Genomic DNA, 22,828 nt, shown 5'->3' with positions numbered 1-22,828 from the left:
ACTTTTAAAAATTATATAAAAAAAGTCAACCAGGCACAATTTTGGAAATTTCCAATATTACTTTGATTGATAATCCGCCATTCCTCACTTATAAGCTGTGCAGCCATTTTGAGCACTTTTTGATAGGTAAAGTCCTTATTTTTTATAATGGTAGCTCCCTAGTTTGTCTATAAATCATTAATTTATACTTGTTTTTCTAAAAATGTTAATTAACCATATTATTATACAATAGCTAATTGGCTGTGTTTTGAAACCAATTTTAGAGTAGATATGTTTATATTTTTGGTCACAATTTTTTGTAATGTTATACCCACTAGTACATATAACTCACCATTATAAAAATGTAATATTCCTAATCTTTTCTTTTTTTTTCAGCAACAGCTATAATTGCAAGAACAATAATGGAAAAAAGAAAAAAAAACAAGAATGAAAGAAAGGACAGAGCATCAAGCAAGAACTCAGAAAGCCAAACTGAACATGGACCCAAGAATGAAAGAATGAACAAAGTATCAAGCAAGAACTCAGAAAGCCAAACTGAACATGGACCCAAGAATGAAAGAATGAACAAAGTATCAAGCAAGAACTCAGAAAGCCAAACTGAACATGGACCCAAGAATGAAAGAATGGACAAAGTATCAAGCAAGAACTCAGAAAGCCAAACTGAACATGGACCCAAGAATGAAAGAAAAGACAGAGTATCAAGCAAGAACTCAGAAAGCCAAACTGAACATGGACCCAAGAATGAAAGAAAAGACAGAGTATCAAGCAAGAACTCAGAAAGCCAAACTGAACATGGACCCAAGAATGAAAGAAAAGACAGAGTATCAAGCAAGAACTCAGAAAGCCAAACTGAACATGGACAGATAGTTCCAACAAAAGGAATCACCAAAACTGATCAAGCTTTGCCACATTTGCTTATACTATCTTTGGCAGACTACTTTGTAGGAACTGATCTAAGGTATATTAAATTGACATCAGTGTTTTGGAAAAGAGAGTTTCATCTTTTACAACAAGCAAAGAGCACTTTGTCATTTGGTTTGTCAATGGAACTTCAGCTTTTGACAACTAATAACTGCTCTTCCACTCTGAATCTGAGAATATTGTTTTTTTCAAATCATACAAATGCTCCTAATATGGTATTAGATCTAAAGTCTTTTATACTGGATGTTGCGTTAGTTGTTCATCCCACAGAATTAGCTAGAACAACTTTGGTACTGAACGCTCCATTAAATATTAATACTAATGTATTAGATCAAAAGACTATTATGTTGAATGCTTTATCTGTTCTAATGCTACCTGTGTTTGCAAAATACTTGGTCATGCCTTCCTGGATAAGAGAGAAAAAATATTATATATTATATATAGTCAAAATATGGAATTTATATATGAAGAAACAAAACTTTAGCTGGAGTGGCGTAATTATTAAGAATGCAGGCAAGGAACCTAGAAGAAAAGATTTTTATAGGGAACATTTCCACTACAACCCACAGCCAATTTTTGCATATCCTGCGCTATATGACACAAGGTTACATATTAACAGAGTTTATAACTTGAATGTTAAAGAATTTAAGAAAGAATTTGTTAGACTTCAAACTTTTAAGACTTTTCCTAGAAACGCAGAACAGTACCCAATTATGTTAGCAGCAAATGGTTTTATAAACACAGGCTTTGATGTTACTGATAAAACCACATGTTTTTACTGTATGAAATCATATGAGAATTGGAGGTATACAGATGACATCAAAAGCATACACCTAAGGATATCACCAACATGCCCAATGGCGATAGGGTTAAAATGTGTAAATGTGCCCATTTCTACGCAAAAAATGATAACTTTTCATTCTGCAGTCTCCACAAATCATGAAGATTTACCAATGGAATCAAGAAGCATAGAAAGTTTAACCCTCAATTCACAAATACCAGAAGTAGGAGAAAACTTTAACAGATCCCATGAAGCCTCCAGCTCAGTTCAGGACACAAATCAAGCTGGAGGCTTTCAAGTCAGCGACCAATTCGCTGAAGGTAGGCAAACTCATAGTGTTATTTAATTATTTAATTGTTTGAAATATTTTGTTTTAATTATGTTTGTTTCAAGGCAATTCTATCTTCAGAATGATTTTAAAAAAAGGCAAGTAATATTCTTAACTTAGAATAGGGTCTATAATACAGATTAAATACATTTAAGTCTAAAAAATAAACATTTATTATACTTGTTATTGATTAATTTTTGGTAGATATGTAATTATTGTAATAAAAATGAGGATATTTACATATATTAATATTTTTAAACGAATTCTCTGATGTAACCCTATACCCATATATAACTTTTTTTTCTTATGAAAAAAAAAATCATAATCACTAATAATATTTATTACTATGCAAAGGTTCTGAGACAGCACTTCCAGTATGCTTCTACTGTAATGTTCCAGACAGTTATACAGACAATGGGCAAGACATTATGGTAAAACATATAATAAATTCCCCTTCATGTGGTTATGTGAAACTGCAAATGGGACATAATTATGTTGAGACAGTCCTTGAATTAGCAACACAACAAAGCCAGGTATTAAAAAATTAATTACAATTGTTTCTGTATAAAAAAAATGAATGTTTGCATTTCTGTAGTTAGTCCATCTATGGTATTTCAAAGTAAATTTCATTTTAAATTAAGAAAGGATTAATTTCATTCAGTTAAAGTGAAGAGCTTTTTCAACTAAAAAATCATTTGTTTTTCTGCATTGCTCACACATAATGAATCTGTGTACTGGTTATAATATTCACAGATTCACAGGTAGCTCATTCTAGTTTTTCATCAATAAAGAAATTTAGTACCCGGTAATAAAAATAGAAAAGAATGATTCCTTAATAAATAAAAAATGAAGATTTAAAAGTTAACACTCTTAAATGTTCCATATGGTTTTTGTTAATAGTTTTTGTAGTATAATTTTTGAAAATAATAAATAAATCTAGCACACACACATATATATATATATACTCTGGTCAGGTTTTGCCCACTTACTTATATATTAATTAAAATTAGAATAAAAGTTAATATTAAAATACAATCAATTTGTGCTTGTAAGTTATATATTGTATAGTGAGTTTCCTTTTGTCGTCTTTGACACTTGTCAAAAGTCTCATTTATGACTATTTCTACTGCAAAAGAACTCATACAAGGGTGATGGCCGTTCTGATTTAAGTATCTTTGTTTTACTTTTTGTTAAGTAGTTCTAGTAAATAATATAAATAATTATGGATTTTTTTCAGATGCAAAAGTAAGTTTTTTGTGCAGTACTCTACCAGCAAAACTAATGAAAAATAAGAATTTCACAATTAGACACGTTTAATCCTTCTGGATTAAACAAAAAAATATATTTATATATATACATATATATATATAATATATCCACACTGTTGTAGCCTAATGAGTAATTTTCATGATATTTCATTATGCATTTTGGTTAGGAAGATTATTTCACACAAAAAATTCAGTGATGATGTCAGTTCATTTTATTCATTAGTGAATCATAATTTCATTGGGCAGCATATATTGTGGTTTCACAGAGTAGAGGGCATTGCACAGGGGTTTTATGTCTCCTCATGTGGCTGGTGAGATCTATGTGAGCCCAGAATGTTCAGCTGCAGACTGGGCAGGTTATTCCAGCTGGAGCTAGTGTCATTGACCTTTTTCTCTGATGCTTTTTTTCTGCCAACGCTGTTCTCTTGTCCTCTGCAATTTGTGTGCCAGTTTTCCTGGCGCAATGCCATGATGCTCTATCATGTCCTTCTGACTCCCAGGTGGCTGGGTCAATGCTGAAGGCATTCATAAATGCTTTAAGGGTGTAGCTGAAGCTTTTTCTGTCCACCTTGCTAGCGCTTCCTTTCTTTACTTAACCATAAAGGAGTTGAACAGTTAGAGTCTTCCATACTGCAGATATGGCCTACCCACCACAGCTAAACCTTCATCAAGATTGTGAGGATGCTTTGCAGCCCCACTCTTCAAAAGACTCAAGTATTATTTCTTGCCAATTATCATCAGTATTTTTATGAGACATATCATGTGAAAGTGGTTTCAGTTTTTTTCATGTCTTCTGTATACTGTCCATATTTCTGAGGCATAAATCAATGTAGGGAGGAAGACAGCTCGATAGACCCATAGTTTTGTGCTTGTGGTGATACCTCTTCTATTCCAAACATTTTTAGACAGTCTACCTTAGGATGCATCCTGTCAACATAAAATGGAGAACATGATACTGAACAGTGTTTTACCCCATTTGATACTGCAAGGGCTCAAATTGTTCTCCACTCTTCTTAACATGAGCCTACATGCCATCATGAAATAGTGTTGTTTTTTTCGCTTGTGTTTCCTCCTAATAATACTGAAAATTAATGATAAGAACATGTATGAGCATAAAATGAAAGAATGGAAGAAAATAGAGAGCAGATCCAAGCATCTTAAGATGCAGTAATGTCTAAATTGTTAAATTATCACCATATCTAAGCCTAACTGTGTTATTGTTGTAAATGGTGTCTCCAAACGCTTGTTTTGCAAAGGGATAACCAGTACATAAGAAGTCCAAATGTTTTTAGCACGAGAGAGAAAGGTTATACAAGTGAAAAAAAATTAGATACAATATTATTCACCATTCCATTTTTTTTAAATTTTATTGTAACAATCTTGGCTTGTTTTTATTTATAATATCTTGTGTATTTTTATTTATAATAATATCTTGTGTTGGACAAATTTGTATTCAAACCATAATATTTTATAAAATCCTTATGAAATCAAATACCATTATACAGATCACTGAACAAATGATCAGAGATAGGATGAACTTACCAATAGCTGTCGGAGATAGGATGAATTTGCCAGGAGATGCCAGAGACAGGATGAATTTGCCAAGAGATGCCAGAGACAGGATAAATTTGCCAAGAGCTATAGGTAAATGGATTACTTTTTCCTTAGACTGTAATTCGATTAAAACAATATTTCTTTTTAACATTTTGCTTCTATACTAATCATTTGTATTTTAATAAAATGTGGCCTTTTGGCCACATTTTATTAGCATTTTATCCTGTAACAGGTGGCAGATATCTACAACCTGGATTGACTAGAGCACAAGTACCTCATTCGGGTGAGTTTTTTAACACTGTTGTGAAGATTTTGAAATACATCTTTAAAATTTTGGTTTTCTCATTATTGTCACTTTATGGGGTCTACAACATATATACTCCTGAAATGGAAACATCGATAATGAAATGCCTATCACCAAGGCCAGTGCATCCTAAGGTAGAAAAAAAAATACAATGTGTAGTTTTGACTTTGTGGCTTCATGGTAAATTTGCATCATGGAGCATAAGAGGCTTAATTTTTCCATTGTTGCAAAAATGCTACATATATATTGCCATTTTAAACAGTACAAAACATATTTTCAAATATATGTTAAAATGTATATATATATTATAATATGAATAATATTCAAAGATATTGTTATTAAGAGACCAAAAATCAGCAGCAGCATAATACATTTTTTACTTTATGCAAAATAATTTTAAAAAATTTCTTTAAATTAACAAAATATAATCATTTTATAGGCATTTGTGTACATAAGTATATTTTGTGGTAATTTAATATTATTTTTAAATATTATTACAAGTAATAATTAATTAAAATAGTATTTAAAAAGTATTATTTTACAAATAGATATTTAATACTTATTTTTGTTTTAGAAACGAGACACCCATAGATACTAAGCTTGTTAAAATAATGAAAAATTAAAACTTTAATATATGGAAATATATATAAATATATATTATATTAAACAGTATTATTCTCTATTTAAACACACACACAAACAGCATCTAATGAGGTATCCTTCTAAAACATGCATTTATATGTGACCCTGCTGGACTAAGTAAAACAAAGTATATTTGGGCCACAAGGCCTTCATCAGCTACAAAACAAAAAAAAACAAGATTACAAAGAGAGTTTGTGTTATCAGTTATCCCACAAACTCAGAGGCGACCCCCCTCAGAGTCGGATCCCTGTCGGATCCGCCTATTCGCAAGGAATATTCAAGATGTCATTAAATTTTGATTGTCAAAAGTAATAATGTTTTAAAGATTCCTTTGCCGTGGTAAAAAAATTTGCAGTTTGCATGCTGGACTGTCCTTCGAATTTATAAATGGTCCCTGGTTCAAACCCTGCCTGCTCCCATCCCCCATTGTCCTGCAGAAGGTCTGACTGTCCGTCATGTTAATATCAAAAGAAAATTAATAAAAAAAACTATTGAAATTTTGATTAACCTTTAATTTTCCTTCCGAAACATAGCTATTGTTTTAAGTATATATAATAGATTGTTCCGGATGTTTGTATATATAGTTAGAGAAAAAGAGAATTCTATATAAATCTATATAAATCTAATACCATTAATTAAAGTTTTGGAATAATCTCGTATGAAAATTAGATGTACCATAGCCTTCTGGAGAGATCTTTTTTACCATATTTTGGTGTTAGGAAGTTGTTTTCCTTTAAAATCGGAAAAAAATATTAACAATAATTAGATTTAAAAATGTTTAGCTAGAAAATTAACTATAATGTACGACAGAAGTGTGATTTTACATAAATGGAGTTAGAATGTTTTTCATAAAAATCCAGAACAACCGATATTTGTAAATGAGAAGAAGATTATTTGTTTTATTTATTACAAGAGGGATTTCAAACAGTTTTTTGTGTTAGTAGATTTTTCATATAAAATTCGACCAATTTTGGCGACAATTTGTAAGAAAATTTAAGTAATTTAGACTGATTTCTTTTTCGAAATCAAATTCGGAACATTCTTTACAGATTTGTTATGTTTCAACAAGAAAACTCAATGTAAAATAAGTCTAAAAAGTGTTTTAATAATAATTTCTCCTAAATTACTTCCTTATTTTAAAATCCTGAACAACCTAATGTCAATATTTTAGAGAAAAAAATAGTCATTTGACATAAATTTGTTTTAAGTTGAAAATACAAAACAATAATTAAACTATATTGACTTATTGTCCAAGAAAACAAGGGTAATGTAAGTCAATGTTGCTATTTCAAATAATCATTTGACATAATTTTTTTTATAAAACAATATCCGGAACAACTTCATAGTTCTTCATAGTTCATAGCACAGAAATTACATGTAATATAAGTTAGAAGAGCAAACAAACATTCGTTAGCATTGATTTATTTTTCACAAAAACATCCGAAACAATAGATATTTAAAACTATTGCAATGTTTTGGAAGAAACATTAAAGTTTAAATCAGATTTTCAATAGCGTTTAGTGTTGTTGTTGTTTTTTATATAAACGTGACGGACAGACCGACCAACAGACAAAATGCACAAAATAAGCAACTTTTATCCTGATGGGGGCACTAAACAAAAAAAAATATAAAATCTGATTTTTTAAAAATTATTTAAGGAATTAGTTTAGCACCATATCATGTTGAGGCATTACGCTACTGCATGAAAGTCGCTGCATAAAAAAGTCCATTTTAAAAAATGTGCATGATATTTACATGCAAAGTGCATTCTTTGATTTTATAAACAAACATAAATGTTTTCTTTTAATTTTAGCAGCTTGTTGACCAGAAAAAAACACCTTTAACTAATATTTACATTTGTTGTGACTATTTCTTGTACATTTTATAAATGTATTTGACTTAGTGATACTGAAAATACACAACAAAATGTCATTCTTTGTTAACATATTGTAACAATGCCTCCTTTACATTTACGTAATTGTTTTAGAATTGGTGTATTTTTATGAAAAAATCGCTTGCATAATTAATTTTATAAACTAAGCAGTTTGCTTTTAGAAAATCAAAAATAGCCTTTGCACCTAAACTTTTCAAGCTGCATCACATGGTGAAATAATATTTTTCATTTCTCTTCTAGTTTTGAGATCTGAGTGGGACATACGAACATGTTTGCACAAACCTAATAGCGGCTTTTCCCCTTATGGGGGCTGCTAAAAAGACATTTTTTTAAACACAAAATAGGCTTAAGTTAACTTATCTGTCCGATGTTGTTCTGTATCGAGGCAGAAAAGAAATGAGCAACATTGGTGTAAAAGTGCTAGAAATCGAAAGGGGGCAGTGATGTCAGGCAAAAATGAATGGGAAAAGGATGTAGTGTTAGTGCCAATCTCATTTTGAATAAAAGTGTATTAATTGTTGATCCCCTAAGATAGGAAGGTGTCACAAATGAACAAAATGAATAATTCCATCAGGACGTGGAAAATACTTACGGTGAGAAAGAGTTAAATACTATATTAAAGGGGACTAACTTTTATTGAAAAAAAAAGTAACTACTTTTATTGTCCCTCTTGTCACACTTCCCCCCTTAAAAATGCTCTTGTGGGGAAATTATATGATGCACAAGGCATTCAACTTGTTTACAAAGAAAACAGTTTTTTCAATTATAAAAATTACATCAACTTTATATTATCTCCCTTTGTCTATAAAACACTTCTAACCCAAAGGAAAGGAAAAAGTCTTTAACATTATTTCCAATACAAAAGTATCAGTAGACTGGTTGTCTTCTATTGTACTCTATTATTTACACTCTTGACAGAGCGTTAGCAACTACATTCTCTTTCCTTTTGGTATCTCGACAATATTTAGATCAAAAGGTTGGAGAGTCAAGCTCCATCTCAGTATCCTTTGATTCTTCCCCCCTCATCTGGTTAATGAAAATTAGGGGGTTATGATCTGTGTATATTGTTACAGGATACAAATTACCACTTATAAATTAGCTGAAATGAAGAACTGTTAAAACAAAACCTAGTGCTTCTTGTATACGTACAAGTCCAGAAATTCACTATGGTTTACAGATTTTTTAAGGATTTAAAAACCTGAAGAATTAAAATAATACTAGTACAGAATAAAACTAATGTAAAAAAAAACTAAAAAAAAATATATTAATGAAATTATATATATCTCGAAAATGTGACAGTATAAAATAAAAAATCTTTCCTATTAGACAAATATGTTTCGTTGCAAAATTTGAATGTCTCTAAGGTATTTTTAGAGCCCTCCCTGTGATTTCAATATAGATCATTTGTCACCTTGAGCATATTATAGCATATAAATGACTCCTCTACAATTGCAGTTCAATTTGCCACTGATCTTGATGGTTACTTTAGGACAAGTGATGATGGGTGTGGCGAGCATGTTTTGCAGGTCTAACAGTCATGTCGCTTACATGGCCAATTGCCAGGTTCACTTGAAATGTTGTGGAGTTTAGTGTGCATTAATATTAGATTTTGGTCTCACTTGAATACCACAAGAAGTGGGGATGAAAAGACGTCATGAGTACGCTCATTGGCTAGGACAATGTTAAGGTTTTTCATGAATATGTTTTTTGCTTTTAGGTCGTGAGGGTGGTAGGATAATGTCAATTTGGGCCTCTCAACATTGCCAGATTTTATTTTTCTCTTCAAAGCTTGTTCTCTTTTGAGATTTTTCACTCGAAATAACGATTTGTCTAAAATAGCTAGGGGGTAACCACAACGCAAGAAAACCTTTATTCACTTCAGTGGCCTTTTCAATGAAGTCTTTGTTGTCTTGTCAAAGGCGTCAAATATGCAGAAGTTTAGAGTAGGAGAAATAATCTTTACAGGATGGTTGATGCGATGACGAGTTTATAAGGTAGCTATGGCTGTCAGTATCTTTGTAATGGGTAGATCAGTGTTTCTCAAACTGTGTGCCGCGGCACACTAGTGTGCCGCCGAAGATTTGCAGGTGTGCCGCGGGAGTTTTCAGAAAGCCACAAGTGCAGCGTTACACAAGTCTGCCTACTATTAATTTTTTTTTACGTTGCGATGACATCCCCATTTGCAATGACCAGTAATAGTAGTGGGTCGCTCCATATTGACGGAAAAGGTTGTTAGCTCTTCAGGTTATGGCCGTTATGGCATTGTCCACTATACAAATATTATTATAATGACTCAAATGTAGGCCGCCTTAGCAGACTCACGTCAGTTCTTGAATTGGTTACGATAATAATGTGATAGTAAATGTTATTGTTTTGTCAGCCCCGTCCTGTTAGTGTAACCCAGTAACCCACAATGCAGGCATGTTGAAAGAATGTGCTCATTAACAGATAGGGGGGGGGGGGGGGGTAATTGAATTCCTTTTAAGCCTATATATATGGACGATCTAACTTGAATAAACCAGCATTTAAACTTTAAACAGACAAGAAAGTGTTTGTTAGTCTGTACTAGCCTACTATTACAAATAATAAGCGATGTGTTTCATGTAAATTGTTTAGGTGAATTTTAATAATAACAAATTATCAATAAGCATTATTCATTGTTATCCATGGAGAAATACGTTAGCAAGAATGAAACTGCGCAAGCGTTAAATGAAAAGCAAGGAACCAAACGAAGGTACAAAGAAGATTACATCGGATATGGTTTCATATCTTCTGGACCTGAAGATGCTCCATTGCCATTCTGTCTGATCTGCAATGCAACTCTGTCGAATGAGGCACTTGTTCCAAGCAAATTGAAGAGACACATGGAAACAAAACATCCAGCTGTAAAAGAGCAACCGAAGGAATACTTTGAAAACATCAGGGCTCAACAAAATAAACAAGCTAAAAAACTTACGAACTACCTAAAGCTGCCAGAAAAGGGATTAATTGCAAGTTATAAGTTATAAGCTCAGTTATTAGCAAAACGCAAGAAAGCACACACAGAGGCTGAATCAGTCATTGCACCAGCTTTAGCAATAGTTGTTGAAACTATTCTTGGACCTGATGCGTCCATGAAAGGAAATAGAAAGAGATTCGTCACTCTTGTGCGTTAAGAAAATCCAAATGTATTAGTTGTTCTCTGCATGATTCACTTCAAATCTTTGCCGAAAAATTTGATGTCTGTTCTGGATCAAGTGATGGAAGTTGTAAACTTTATCAAATCTCGACCGCTTGCATCCCGACTTTTCTCTCAGCTCTGTGAAGCAATGGACTCAGACTACAAATGTCTGCTGTATCATACCAACGTTCGTTGGCTTTCCAGGGGAAAAGTGTTAAAACGTGTCGTTCAACTCAAGGCCGAGTTGATATCATTCTTGGAGGCTGAAAAAAAAAGACTTTGGATTTTCAATTCATGACGAGATCTGGTGGGTTAAGGTGACATTTCTCTCTGATTTATTTGATAAATTAAATTCATTGAATTTAAGTCTTCAAGGACCATCGGAAACCATCATCACTGCATCCTCAAAACTGAAGTCATTTGGGGAAAAATTGTCTTTGTGGCAAAGTAAGATCTCGAAAGGAGTCTTCGACTGCTTTCCTACTTACAATGAATGTGCTTCAAATGAAGAAATCACCCCCGAAATTTTGGACACTTTGACACACCTGCAGTCAGCATTGCAGCATTACTTTCCAACAATTGGAAGTAATGAATATGGATGGGTCAGCTATCCATTTGGAAACAATGAAGCTACAAATCTGACAACTGAAGAAGCAGAACAGCTCATAGATTTAATTGGAAACAATGAAGCTACAAATCTGACAACTGAAGAAGCAGAACAGCTCATAGATTTAAAAAACGATGCAGTTCTTAAGTCAAGTTTTGCCGAGAAAAGCCTGGATGTCTTTTGGATTTCAATCAACAAGTTATATCCTGCAATCAGTTTAAAAGCAATCAAAATAATTCTTCCATTTGCATCTTCATGGTTTTGTGAGTTTGGATTTTCAGCACTGACTGAAATCAAGTCTAAGAAAAGAGAAAGACTTCTTACAATAGACTATGAAATGCGAATTTGTTTGTCGGCTCTGGAGTCTCGATTAGATCGAATTTGCTCTCAAAAACAGGCACACCCTTCACATTAAATGTGATACTTAAAAACGGGTAAAATCTTTTTTCTTTTTTATTATAAAACAACTGTTGCTCTTCGTGGTGTGCCGCGAAATTTTTGTAGTTTTTTTACTGTGCCGCCAGACAAAAAAGTTTGAGAAACACTGGGGTAGATGTTAGAGAATTTTGGGTTATGTCTATTTGGATGCCTAAGAAGTTCACTCTAGTGCTGGAAATAAAATAAGTAAAACAAATATCGGGATTGAAGTTATTGGTGAATTCAATTGATTTGATTAGTTCTTCCTGTGTCAAAGATTTAATGCCAAGCACATCATCAATGTATCTCCTATAAAATTCGGGCATGGGACCCTTGTAGGATGAACAAATGTTGAATTTCTTAGAAACCCATGTATAGGCAAGCATAAGAGGGACAGAATGATGCACCAATGCCAATGGCTACCCCACTGATTTGATTGAAAAATTGTCCATTAAATTCGAAGGAGTTGAGAGTTAGTACAAGAGTTGCTAGGCAAACTAGAATGTCAGTGAATGTTTGTGTTTATTTTCTGGTGTTTCAAAAAAGTAACAAATGGCTTTAAGGCCATCAGCATGCAGAATGGAGGTGTATAGGAAGCTTGCGTCTAGGAGGTAGGTAGGAGGAATATGCAAAAGACATTTAATTACTTAAGTTAATTATGAAATAATTATCTTAAACTGTTGTTGAATATACATCTTTTTTCTTTATTAAATATTTTATTTTTACCTGAGTGGTCTTCATTTTCTTCAATGTTTGCTTCTTTGACTTGTGTCGCTGTTATTTACAACGGTCTCCCTTCCTCTGGAAGCTTAAATTTTGTTTTAACTGCGATATAAATTAAATTAAACTTATAATAGGTATAAGGATTCAGGACTATAATGAGACAATTTTAAGATCTAAAAATTATAATTATAGTATAACATTCATAAAATATGAATTTTGTAAAATTATGTTGCTAAATAAATTTAAAAAAATATTATTTATAAATCCACATTGGAGGACAGTCCAGATGTCCAGAAAAAAAGCTAAATTGACCACTGGTGGAAAATGTTTAAATAAATAAATGTCTGCACTGGATGTCCTGTGGCAAAATGTGTATGATTTAGATTTACTATGATGATGTATGTTGCAGCTGGAGCTGCGTAGCCAAGGGAAATACTGCATTCCTAATTAATCTTTGGACTCCAAGTCAAGCCTTATAAGTCTTATTTAAAACGTATTTTAAGGCTTATTTAATCTAGTCCTAGATTAGATTGTTAGATCTAAGTCTAAGATCTAGGCTAGATATTATTTATAATTATTAAAAATATTGTTTCAATCAAAGTCAAAGGATTTTTCACTTTTATCTTAACTAGATCTAGAATTACTAGATCTATATGATACAGACGTTACTTCAAAAAAGAAGCTGTTTATGTTTATGGCTAAGCGTCGTGCATTTAGTCATGTATATTAACCAATGACCTAAATTCTAATTACATCTAAAAATATGACAGCTAAAAGCGGAAATTACCTTTACTCTTACCAATTCCAATTGATGTACTGTATGAGTCATGAGTATGAGTGTATCTATGATTCTATCCATACGCCTTACTTCTAAGTAAAGGCTAATATATTAAATAATACTATATTACTATAGTATATACTTATAATTAATAATAATGTAAAGAAAAATAGATCTATCTATATAGATCTATATCTAAATCTAGGCAATACCCTACCAGGTAGGCTACCTGGAACATGGTAAAATAATTGTGTAATATATATATATATAATTATATAGAATCTAGATCTATACTATATTACAATATTATTAGATCTATATTAATATAAATATTTGTAATCTCAGTCTCACTGTAGAATGAGTAGACTCAGTCTCGGTCGAAAAAATCGAGCGAAATATAATTCTAGAATTTACTATCTAGATAGTAGATATAGAGTCTAGATCTAGATAATCTAGAGTGACTAGAAGAGTCGATATCTTAGCTCTAGAAATTAAGTAGCTCTAGGTCTATATTTAAAATATATTGGTAAAAGCATGAGATAAAAAAAAATTCTAAAAATTCAATTCGCTTTAAAGTATCGGAAATCACCGATTTTATTTTTTAAAATATTAATAATGTATAATTTAATAAATAATTAATTCGACTTTTTTGGCTTTCTGACAAATTTGCTACTTAGGGTAAATGAGTTTTTATCATTATTCTTTGTTTTAAAGAATATGACTAAATTATTGTTATACTATCGAATAGAATAAATACTATTCGCAGAAATTGTATTATTACCAAAAAAAAAAAAATAATCATCATTTTACACTTTGTCTGGGGTAGGCCTACGTAGTTCTAGTCTTTGTATAGAAGTGATTTTCCTTTTTATTTTACTGGAGGATCCCTTATTGTAACATCGTGAATGTGTATAATGTTGAATAAGGAGGTTCGTGTGTCCTCTTAGCACATAACGGACTGGACATGAATAGAATACAAAACTTGAGTCAATCTTCAATACAATAATCAAATATAAGATTTATTCAATAAAACAATATACTGCACTTCATAGTAGTTACAAATGTGATCCAATGCATAGAAATATAGTTAAGTCCGTATAACAGCGGTATCAAACATCTCCAATATACTAAGTCCTCAGGAATAGATATACATATAACTTTACTTATTAAATCACGGCCGCATCACAGCGGGTAACAATAACGATTCCGCAGTACAGAGAACTAACTACTAGAAATATATGTAGGCCTACTGTCTCAAGTGACCACTGGCTTCGACTGCCCCAAGGATACTACTCAACTGAACTAAAAGTCAATTTAGTCATCATTACTTCCTGTTTCTATATCAGGAGTTTCACGTGTCTTTTCACCCTCTTAACCCGAGGTGAACAGGCAATGTCAACCGAGACTGTGACACTTGCATAATCAAAACTTGTTTACAAATCAATAAGTGAAAAAGCTACATAAATGCAAAATAATAAGTTACAAATTTAAAGAGAAAAAAAAATAGTGAAGCAGTGTTATTTGAGAATATGAAATTTCGTTTAAAATACACCGAGGGCGTTTCGTCTAATTTGTTCAATACTGAAAGTGGTGGGAAGTTTTATTAAACAAAGTGGTTTGCGAGATGACATTTCCAGACTGGTAAAGTTCTACGTAGTGCTCTACATATCGCTCCATTTGTAGAGCACGATCACTGATCATCTTTTGACTTGAGCGGTGCACACTTGCTGGTGTGAGGTTTAGAGGCCCTTATGCCCTTATATAGTCCTCTGATGTTACCACAGTAGGCACAAAATTGAATGTTAGCGCACTGTCTCGCTAATCTTTGGGCGTTGCTCCGAGTAGATCAAAGCGCTTTTAATTTGCTTGGGGTGAGCTTCCTTTTGTAGTTTAGCATGGCTGTTCTCTTGTTTCTAGCAGACTTTAAACCAGTCCTCAATTATTTTTGTTTCCAAAGACCAGTAATGATGTTGGGTACTTGCATCACGTAAAACGTCTAACTTGAATTTTTTTTCCACATCATTTTCTGAGAAGTTTTTAGAAGCTTTCTCTAATTTTTGGTAAATTCGATATAAATTATAGTGACTGACAATTCACAAAAATCCAATCGTTTAAATTCTTTACACAGATACAGACCAGACACTTTAACATTTGTTTTATAGATAATATAAACATGTTTTATCAAATGTCATAGAGATTACTCTATATTTAATTTTTGCAGTCTTCAAATTTAAATATATAGCCTATACAGTTAAGTTATTGTTTAAAATTTATACACATTGAAATTCTACAGGAAACATTTCTGATCTTCAAGCAGAATATAACTGGCGACTCTCTAGACTGATATGCGAGATCTGTCAAAGAAAGGATGTACAAGTTATATTCATTCCTTGTGGTCACGTCATCACTTGTGTAGAATGCTCTCTTCTGCAGGAGTTCTGCAATAGTTGTCACAGCCATATTGAAGGAAAAACACGTATTTTCTTTGAATAGAATGAAGATGGTTTATTTTTGTGTGACGCTATTTTTATTTGTTACCATCTTAACAAAATTTTAGGCCTATCTATCACATTGAATGTGCATAAGCTCTTTCCTTCAAGTCTCCCCCCGCCCCTTTTTTTTTTTCACATCCTTGTAGTTCTGTAGGTTTGTCTTTAAAATGTTTGAAGGTAAAAAAATATATAATTATTATTTTAGTAAATCAATTTATTCTTGCACTTTTTCTTGTCCAAAGAGTAAAAACAAAATCTTTTGAGGTAAATTTTGTTGCAAGGATTGAATTATGCGATTTTGTATTAAGCCTAATGTACATTTTAAAAAAAATATTTTATAGCAAAAATATTTATGGCATAGACTTATATAATTTATATCTAGACTGGACATGGAGATCTTTTTAAAACTACAACAAACGTTGTGAATTTTTTTTTAAGTTGAAACAAGGCGTTGTTTTGTAAAGTAATTATAAAAAGTAAAGTTTTTTTTTTAACCCTAACCTATATAACATAATTTAATATTTAGATCTAGATCTAGTAATTAAACCTAAAAAATAAGAGTACTCTCGTCTCATAATTATTATTTTGCAATTTTTAGATTCGTAATCTAGAAAGATCTAGGTAATCAATCTATTTAAATGTACATAAGATGATAAAATCAACAGACATGAATTATTTCGATCTAGGATTTTTGAAACATTATCTCAATGGAAACTAATAGGAAATGGATTTGTTTCATATATTTGCTGAATATATAGTTCTGTGATTAAAAGCCCATTCTAAAGAAAATCCGAGAAATGATTTTGCATTATTTCTAAACTTTGAAAACTAAAGATCATTACTTTTCTAAGACAAAAAAAGATTGATTGGGGCGACTTCCCTTACAACTTGAAAAAGAATTACGTACATAAAAATCTATATATATATAGGTCTGTGAAACGATCAATCGCAGATTAGTATTTGTTTCCCATTTCCAGTCTAGATTTAATATAGGCATTTATAAGTCTATGATTTATGGTTGTTTATTTTTTTTGTTTATTTTTTTTTTTTTTTGCATTTTTTTTTAAATAGGAGGACATATTTTAATATAGTTCAGTTATGTCAAATTTCCCATTTTATTTTCGATACTAGTAAGTGCTCTAAAAATGATATAAAACAAAAGTAAAACAAAACCAAGACAACAAAATAAGTAAATCACGAACTCGTATTCAGCCCCCATGCCAGTCTTACTTCCACATTATACACAAACATGTAAGCACCTCCAGATCAGCCTACTTTCACATTACATACGAATATGTAAGCACCCCAATGTCATTCTTACTTCCACATTACACACAAACATGTAAGCAACCTCCCCCGTATCAGTCATATTACAATCAAACATATAAGCACCCCATATCAGTCTTACTTCCACATTACACACAAACATGTAAGCAACCTCCCCCGTATCAGTCATATTACAATCAAACATATAAGCACCCCATATCAGTCTTACTTCCACATTAAACATTACACACGAACATGTAAGCATCTCCTCTCCCTATATCAGTCTTATTTCCACATTACACACAAGCATGTAAGCAACTCCACCCCCTATATCAGTCTTATTTCCACATTACACACAAACATGTAAGCAACTCCACCCCTATATCAGTCTTATTTCCACATTACACACAAACATGTAAGCAACTCCACCCCTATATCAGTCTTATTTCCACATTACACACAAACATGTAAGGAACTCCACCCCCTATATCAGTCTTATTTCCACATTACACACAAACATGTAAGCACCTCCACCCCCTATATCAGTCTTATTTCCACATTACACACAAACATGTAAGCACCTCCACCCCCTATATCAGTCTTATTTCCACATTACACACAAACATGTAAGCACCTCCACCCCCTATATCAGTCTTATTTCCACATTACACACAAACATGTAAGCAACTCCACCCCCTATATCAGTCTTATTTCCACATTACACACTAACATGTAAGCACCTCCTTCCCCTATATCAGTCTTATTTCCACATTACACACAAACATGTAAGCAACTCCTCCCTTAATACCAGTCTTATTTTCACAGTACACACAAACATGTAAGCACCTCCACCCCCTATATCAGTCTTATTTCCACATTACACACAAACATGTAAGCACCTCCACCCTTAATACCACTCTTATTTTCACATTACACTTTACACACAAACATATAAGCACCTCCACACTCCATATCAGTCTTATTTCCACATTCCACATTCCACACAAACATGTAAGCTCCACAATATCAGTTTACTTCTAAATTATACACATACATGTAAGCACCCCACATGTCAGTCTTCAACATTACACAAACATGTAAGCAAACCCATTATGTCAGTCTTACTCCCATATTACACACAAACATGTAAACATGTCAGTTTTTTACTTACGCGTTACAATACACCCAAACTCCACACCTAAACCACCATACAAACAATGACCAAGATTTAACTAGTAGTGAACTATGCTTATAAAGAACAGACTTTGTAGGAGGAAACGAGTATTTTGTAATCTTGTTGACTTTCAGGTAAAACACAAACTGCTTATTCATTTGTTGGTTGTTTTTTTAACTGATTCTGTATAGCTCATTTTTCATCTTTAAAACATTCTCAGTGCGCTATTGTTCAAGCACTTTTGTTGACCAGTGGTGAGAGGGAGTATCTGAGAATGTTTACATGCTGCATCTAAGCACTGTACCTCTCTTGATAGGAGCAAAGCAGTTTTTACCTTTTTAGAAGTAGCTAATACGTGGGAAGCATATGTTAGGGCATTGTTGAGCTGTGAAAACTTGACGAGGACAAGAAAACAGCATTGGCAGTACAAAAGTGCAAAAGAAATAAAAAAGCCTTGACACAATCTCTAGCTAGAATAGCTTGCCCAGTGTGCAGTCTAGCATTTCGGGTGCACATAGTCCTCATTAGTCGGCTGATCAGTTTACCTTAAAAACGGGGGCACTTTTGGAAGAACAAATGTAACTACGTATTTTTTTTAGCCTGAAAATGAAAATCCTTTTAAAATTATTTTTAATATTATATACTTCGTTTAGTATCTATTTTATTTTGCATAAAAGAATCAAATAAAACTTAAATTCAATAAATACATAATCAAATAAGTCAAAATAAAATATTCATTTAAACTGACATCAGTATCTGTTATTAAAAAGATAAAAATATTTTGCATTGCCATCGGCAATTCTCTTACACATTTACAAACATTTGTAAAATATTCTATGTCAACATAAAGCTCAAGACTCCTGTAATTGCTTCTTATGTTTTGACAGCCTATATTTTTTAAACAATGTAAAAAAATATTTCACATTCACTTAAACACAAATACTAAGAGATTTTCTTTACAAACTTATTTATATTAATTATTATTGTCGCACAACTTCAAAAAAAGTATGATTGTTTTATTAATTCAAGTGTATGCATAACTTATTAACTTACATGTATATGCTGCTGAAATAATGCCAAATGTAGGTTCATTGAGCATTAGAAGTGATCCATTGTTATTGGCCTCCTATAAGCAGCTAGACATTGGTAGTTGAATTTCTGATAAGCTAGCATGCCCTCTAGCAAGACAATATCTAATGCTGGTAGCATTATAGGTTTAGGTTATGAAAACCATTAATATTTGACTTGGACAGCTGGTAGCAGCATAATCACTGATATGCATAATGCTCCATTGGAAACCTGGTGAGGAAAAGAAGCTTATGTGCGGTAAATAATCTCACTAAGTGAGAAATATAGGGAAGCACATGAAACACCCTGACCTGGTCTTTTTATGTTTCCCTCATCTTTTTTTTATATTAAAGGCTAGTATAGTTTGGGCTATAGCCCTGTTAGTTCATGCTAATAAATGACTCATTTTTGTCTTTTATTATATTTTATCATCATTTATTTTTTATAAAGCTTATACCAACTCACTCTGACTTTCTGTCTGTCTGGTAAAAAGTTTGTACACGTTATTTCTCACACACCCAATCTACGATTAAGCTGAAATTTTGCACATTTATTTCTTTTACCTGACAACACAAGAATCATAAAACAAAATTAACCAATTAGTTAATTGACAATTGGTAATTGCTTATTTTGATTGGTATCTTGAAGAAGGGAAAGAAATCGTACTTGGCAAATGTGGTGGTATAAGCTGAATTAGTCCCTTTGAGGAATTTTGAGACTTGAGTGAAATTGTTTTATGTTTTTAAAAAAAAACGATAATGTAAACATTTACAAAGATACCCCCTTCTTCCCTCCCCTTTCACAACTGGTCCAGACAAGTCAAGTGATAAGATCAGAGCGCATTGAGAAAACTAAAAGCTAAACAAAAACAATTGTAAAAATATTTATAATCGCACAAATTTAGTATGCCTACGCCTGTACCAGCAACTATTAACTGACTGATCCAAACTAAATGAGACAATATGACTAAATATAAGCTGTGTTTTTTTTTTTTTTTTTTTTTTTAAAGTATTTTATGTTTTTCTTGTTCATTAGGATTTTTTCAACAACTGCAACAGCAATAAATTTGTTAAATGTTAAATAAGATCTGAAAGTAGCGATATTTTTTTTACAAGTTTTTGGGAGCAAGGATTTAGGACTTTAAATCCTCTCTTACTGTAGGTACTTTGTTAATAACTCTTTGTTGCACTTAAATGTCATGCCATTGTGCAACCTTCTACCCCCCTTCTCATTCCAGATTTCTTTTCAACACAAAAATGAAAAAAAAACCCAACAACTTAAGTTTCAATGGTAGGCCTATGTGCCACATTAAAGTTGCCTGAATATTGATTTTTGTTCTCTATACGCCTGCCTATATTTCTCACGTGGTTAGGCGGCCCCCATCTGCGACCTACATATTTTGCAACTTTCAGCGCAGACGTAAACATTACTTCTTGTGATCGATTAAGATTCTCTTTTCGCTATCTACTTCTGTCCTCGAAGTGAGTTTTTTTTTGGTCTCATATGTGTATCCCGCGGCCTGTGACCTCCAGCTGTCTCGCTGTGAAGCCGCTTGCAGCCAGGTGCTCTATTCAACTTGGCGCCTTATCAGGTCTTCAAAGCGTTTCCATGGGGCACCTCTGTTACGTTGACCACCTTTTAGCTCACCAAAAAAATGACCGTTGGCAATTATTCATTTGCCATACGGTATAAATGCCCTGCCAAGGGTAATTGTCGGGCTATATTATTCATACAAGCATTAGTAAGAATTTTTGTAGTGTGTCTTGCTACTGAATGCCCACGATAGAACGCAAACATCATAGGTGAAAACGTTCAAGAATTCTTAGTTCCTTTCTGCATAGTTCTGTCTTAGATCCATATAGAAGGGTTGAGAAAACAACTGCTTGGTAGACACTGATTTGTGTGGGCAGGCAGATTTCTTTCGCCCCAACTCTCGCTTGTGGGCTTCCAAAACACTACTGGCCCTGGCCAGACGGTTATTCACTTCCTTAGAAGCAATACGTCATCTGATTCTATTCTTCCCAGATATGTGAATTTGCTTCATCCACTTATAACAAGAAAACTACTGAGAATAAAAAGTTAAAGAATCAATTAATTAATAAGGTACACATTTTGCGTTGTATTTCTTTTTCAATTGTTAGATCTGTAATATTTGTTTTCTTACTCAGCTTTTATGTTTTATTTTAAATTGCTAAGTTATACAACAACAAAAATTATACATTTTTCTTTTTATTACAAAGCTTATATTAACTCTGTCTGTCTGTCTGACTGTCTGGTAAAATGTTTATACACTTATTTCCCCTACAAGCGAATTCGGATCAAGCTGGAATTTTGCTCAAAATAAATTAAAAAAAAACCAATTACGTAATTAACAATGGTATATAATTATTTTGTTTGGTATATCGAACAAGGGAATGAATTTGTACTTGACTGAAATTAACCAATTAGTTTATAATTTTCCCAATTTATTAAAAATTTAAATATAAAAAAGATTATTATTCTTTTATTTAATCAAACATTTTAGTGACACCCATATATACAATGATACTTTGACATATAAGTTAAAACATAGTAATTTACCCAATCTCACATATTCTGTATACATATGTACAAAACTATTTTATTCTTTTTATTCACATGTTAAAATTTTTAAATAGGCCTTATTAAATTTTGTTGCAAGCTGTAAATAATTTTAAGCATTTTTTAACATTATTGTAACAATCTGCTTTATTAATCTCAATTCTATTTCCTACTAGTTTGAATTCTATACCTTTAAGTCTTTAAGTCTAAACACTATTTGGACCTCTTTTTTTTTTCATTTTTATAGAAGGAAAAAATATTTCGAACTTATTATGATTAAATTATTAAATATTATGAATTTCCTGCAGATTTTTTTAACTTTTCAATCTCAATAGCTTTCATTAACCAATTGTTAGCAATTTTATATTTTTACGAACAGAACAAACACAAAGCTGATCATGCTAATTTATAACTTAAGTAAGTCACAACCGTCCTGTACAAAACGTTAGTTTTCATATTATTTGAGAGAACTGATTTTCTTTTGTCAAATAAAAAAAATTAAAAAAGAACGTAGGAATAGAACAAAGGTCAGAGCCCTCTATACACTGTATTATCCATGCACTCATTTATTTGAAATGTGATTTTTTTTGGTCTCCTATCTCACTCCTGAATGTTGAAATGAAATAAACACTTTTTAAAACTTCTTAACATGAACTGCTAGTGTTGCGTGCTAATTGTTAGAATTTTAGATATTTTTTTTTATTTATGGAGACCTAAACATATTTAACTTCGTTCAGTTCTTTTGTTAACTGTTGTCCTAACCGATGTTGTCCCCTTAAAGCATGAGATATAATAGGCGAATACATTATAGAATATTATATGTTTTTGCTAACAAAATGGTGAAACAGATTTTAGGTGTTCTTCTTTCCAA

General features: G+C 32.2%; 2 protein-coding genes across 12 annotated transcripts in view; one reads left to right on the top strand and one right to left on the bottom strand.

Moving 5' to 3' along the window:
• The first annotated feature begins 1 nt into the window (after nucleotide 1).
• LOC106078841 (uncharacterized) lies at nucleotides 2–22,432 on the top strand. Of its 8 annotated transcripts, none has more exons than XM_056026866.1 (6): nucleotides 2–126; nucleotides 376–2,022; nucleotides 2,385–2,563; nucleotides 4,804–4,942; nucleotides 5,085–5,135; nucleotides 15,671–22,432. In XM_056026866.1, exons 2-6 carry the CDS (start codon nucleotides 402–404, stop codon nucleotides 15,868–15,870), a joined length of 2,190 nt encoding a protein of 729 aa, XP_055882841.1. In that variant the 5' UTR covers nucleotides 2–126; nucleotides 376–401; the 3' UTR covers nucleotides 15,871–22,432. The 8 variants fall into 8 exon arrangements, with proteins under 8 accessions (XP_055882841.1, XP_055882840.1, XP_055882845.1 ...); XM_056026865.1 differs by having other exon boundaries at nucleotides 5,067–5,135; XM_056026870.1 differs by lacking the exon at nucleotides 15,671–22,432 and adding an exon at nucleotides 9,148–9,287.
• The window catches only part of LOC106078842 (E3 ubiquitin-protein ligase XIAP-like), a 37,445-nt gene continuing 15,813 nt past the window's right edge, over nucleotides 1,197–22,828 (bottom strand). Inside the window, exons 5-7 of one of the 4 annotated variants that reach the window (XR_001219902.2) lie at nucleotides 12,603–12,701; nucleotides 12,015–12,068; nucleotides 9,643–9,723 (exon numbers count right to left, since the gene is read on the bottom strand). The gene's annotated coding sequence lies outside the window, so the exon portion shown is untranslated. Of the gene's footprint in view, nucleotides 1,328–2,556; nucleotides 4,380–8,115; nucleotides 8,891–9,642; nucleotides 9,724–12,014; nucleotides 12,069–12,602; nucleotides 12,702–22,828 lie in introns of those variants that run through there. The other 3 variants (XR_008777569.1, XR_001219903.2, XR_008777570.1) reach the window with 3 other exon arrangements.

This window comes from Biomphalaria glabrata, chromosome 4 (assembly GCF_947242115.1).
Source record: "Biomphalaria glabrata chromosome 4, xgBioGlab47.1, whole genome shotgun sequence".
NCBI lineage: Eukaryota > Metazoa > Mollusca > Gastropoda > Planorbidae > Biomphalaria > Biomphalaria glabrata.
The sequence above is the reverse complement of the archived record's forward strand: the minus strand, read 5'-3'. Positions and strand labels throughout refer to the sequence as shown.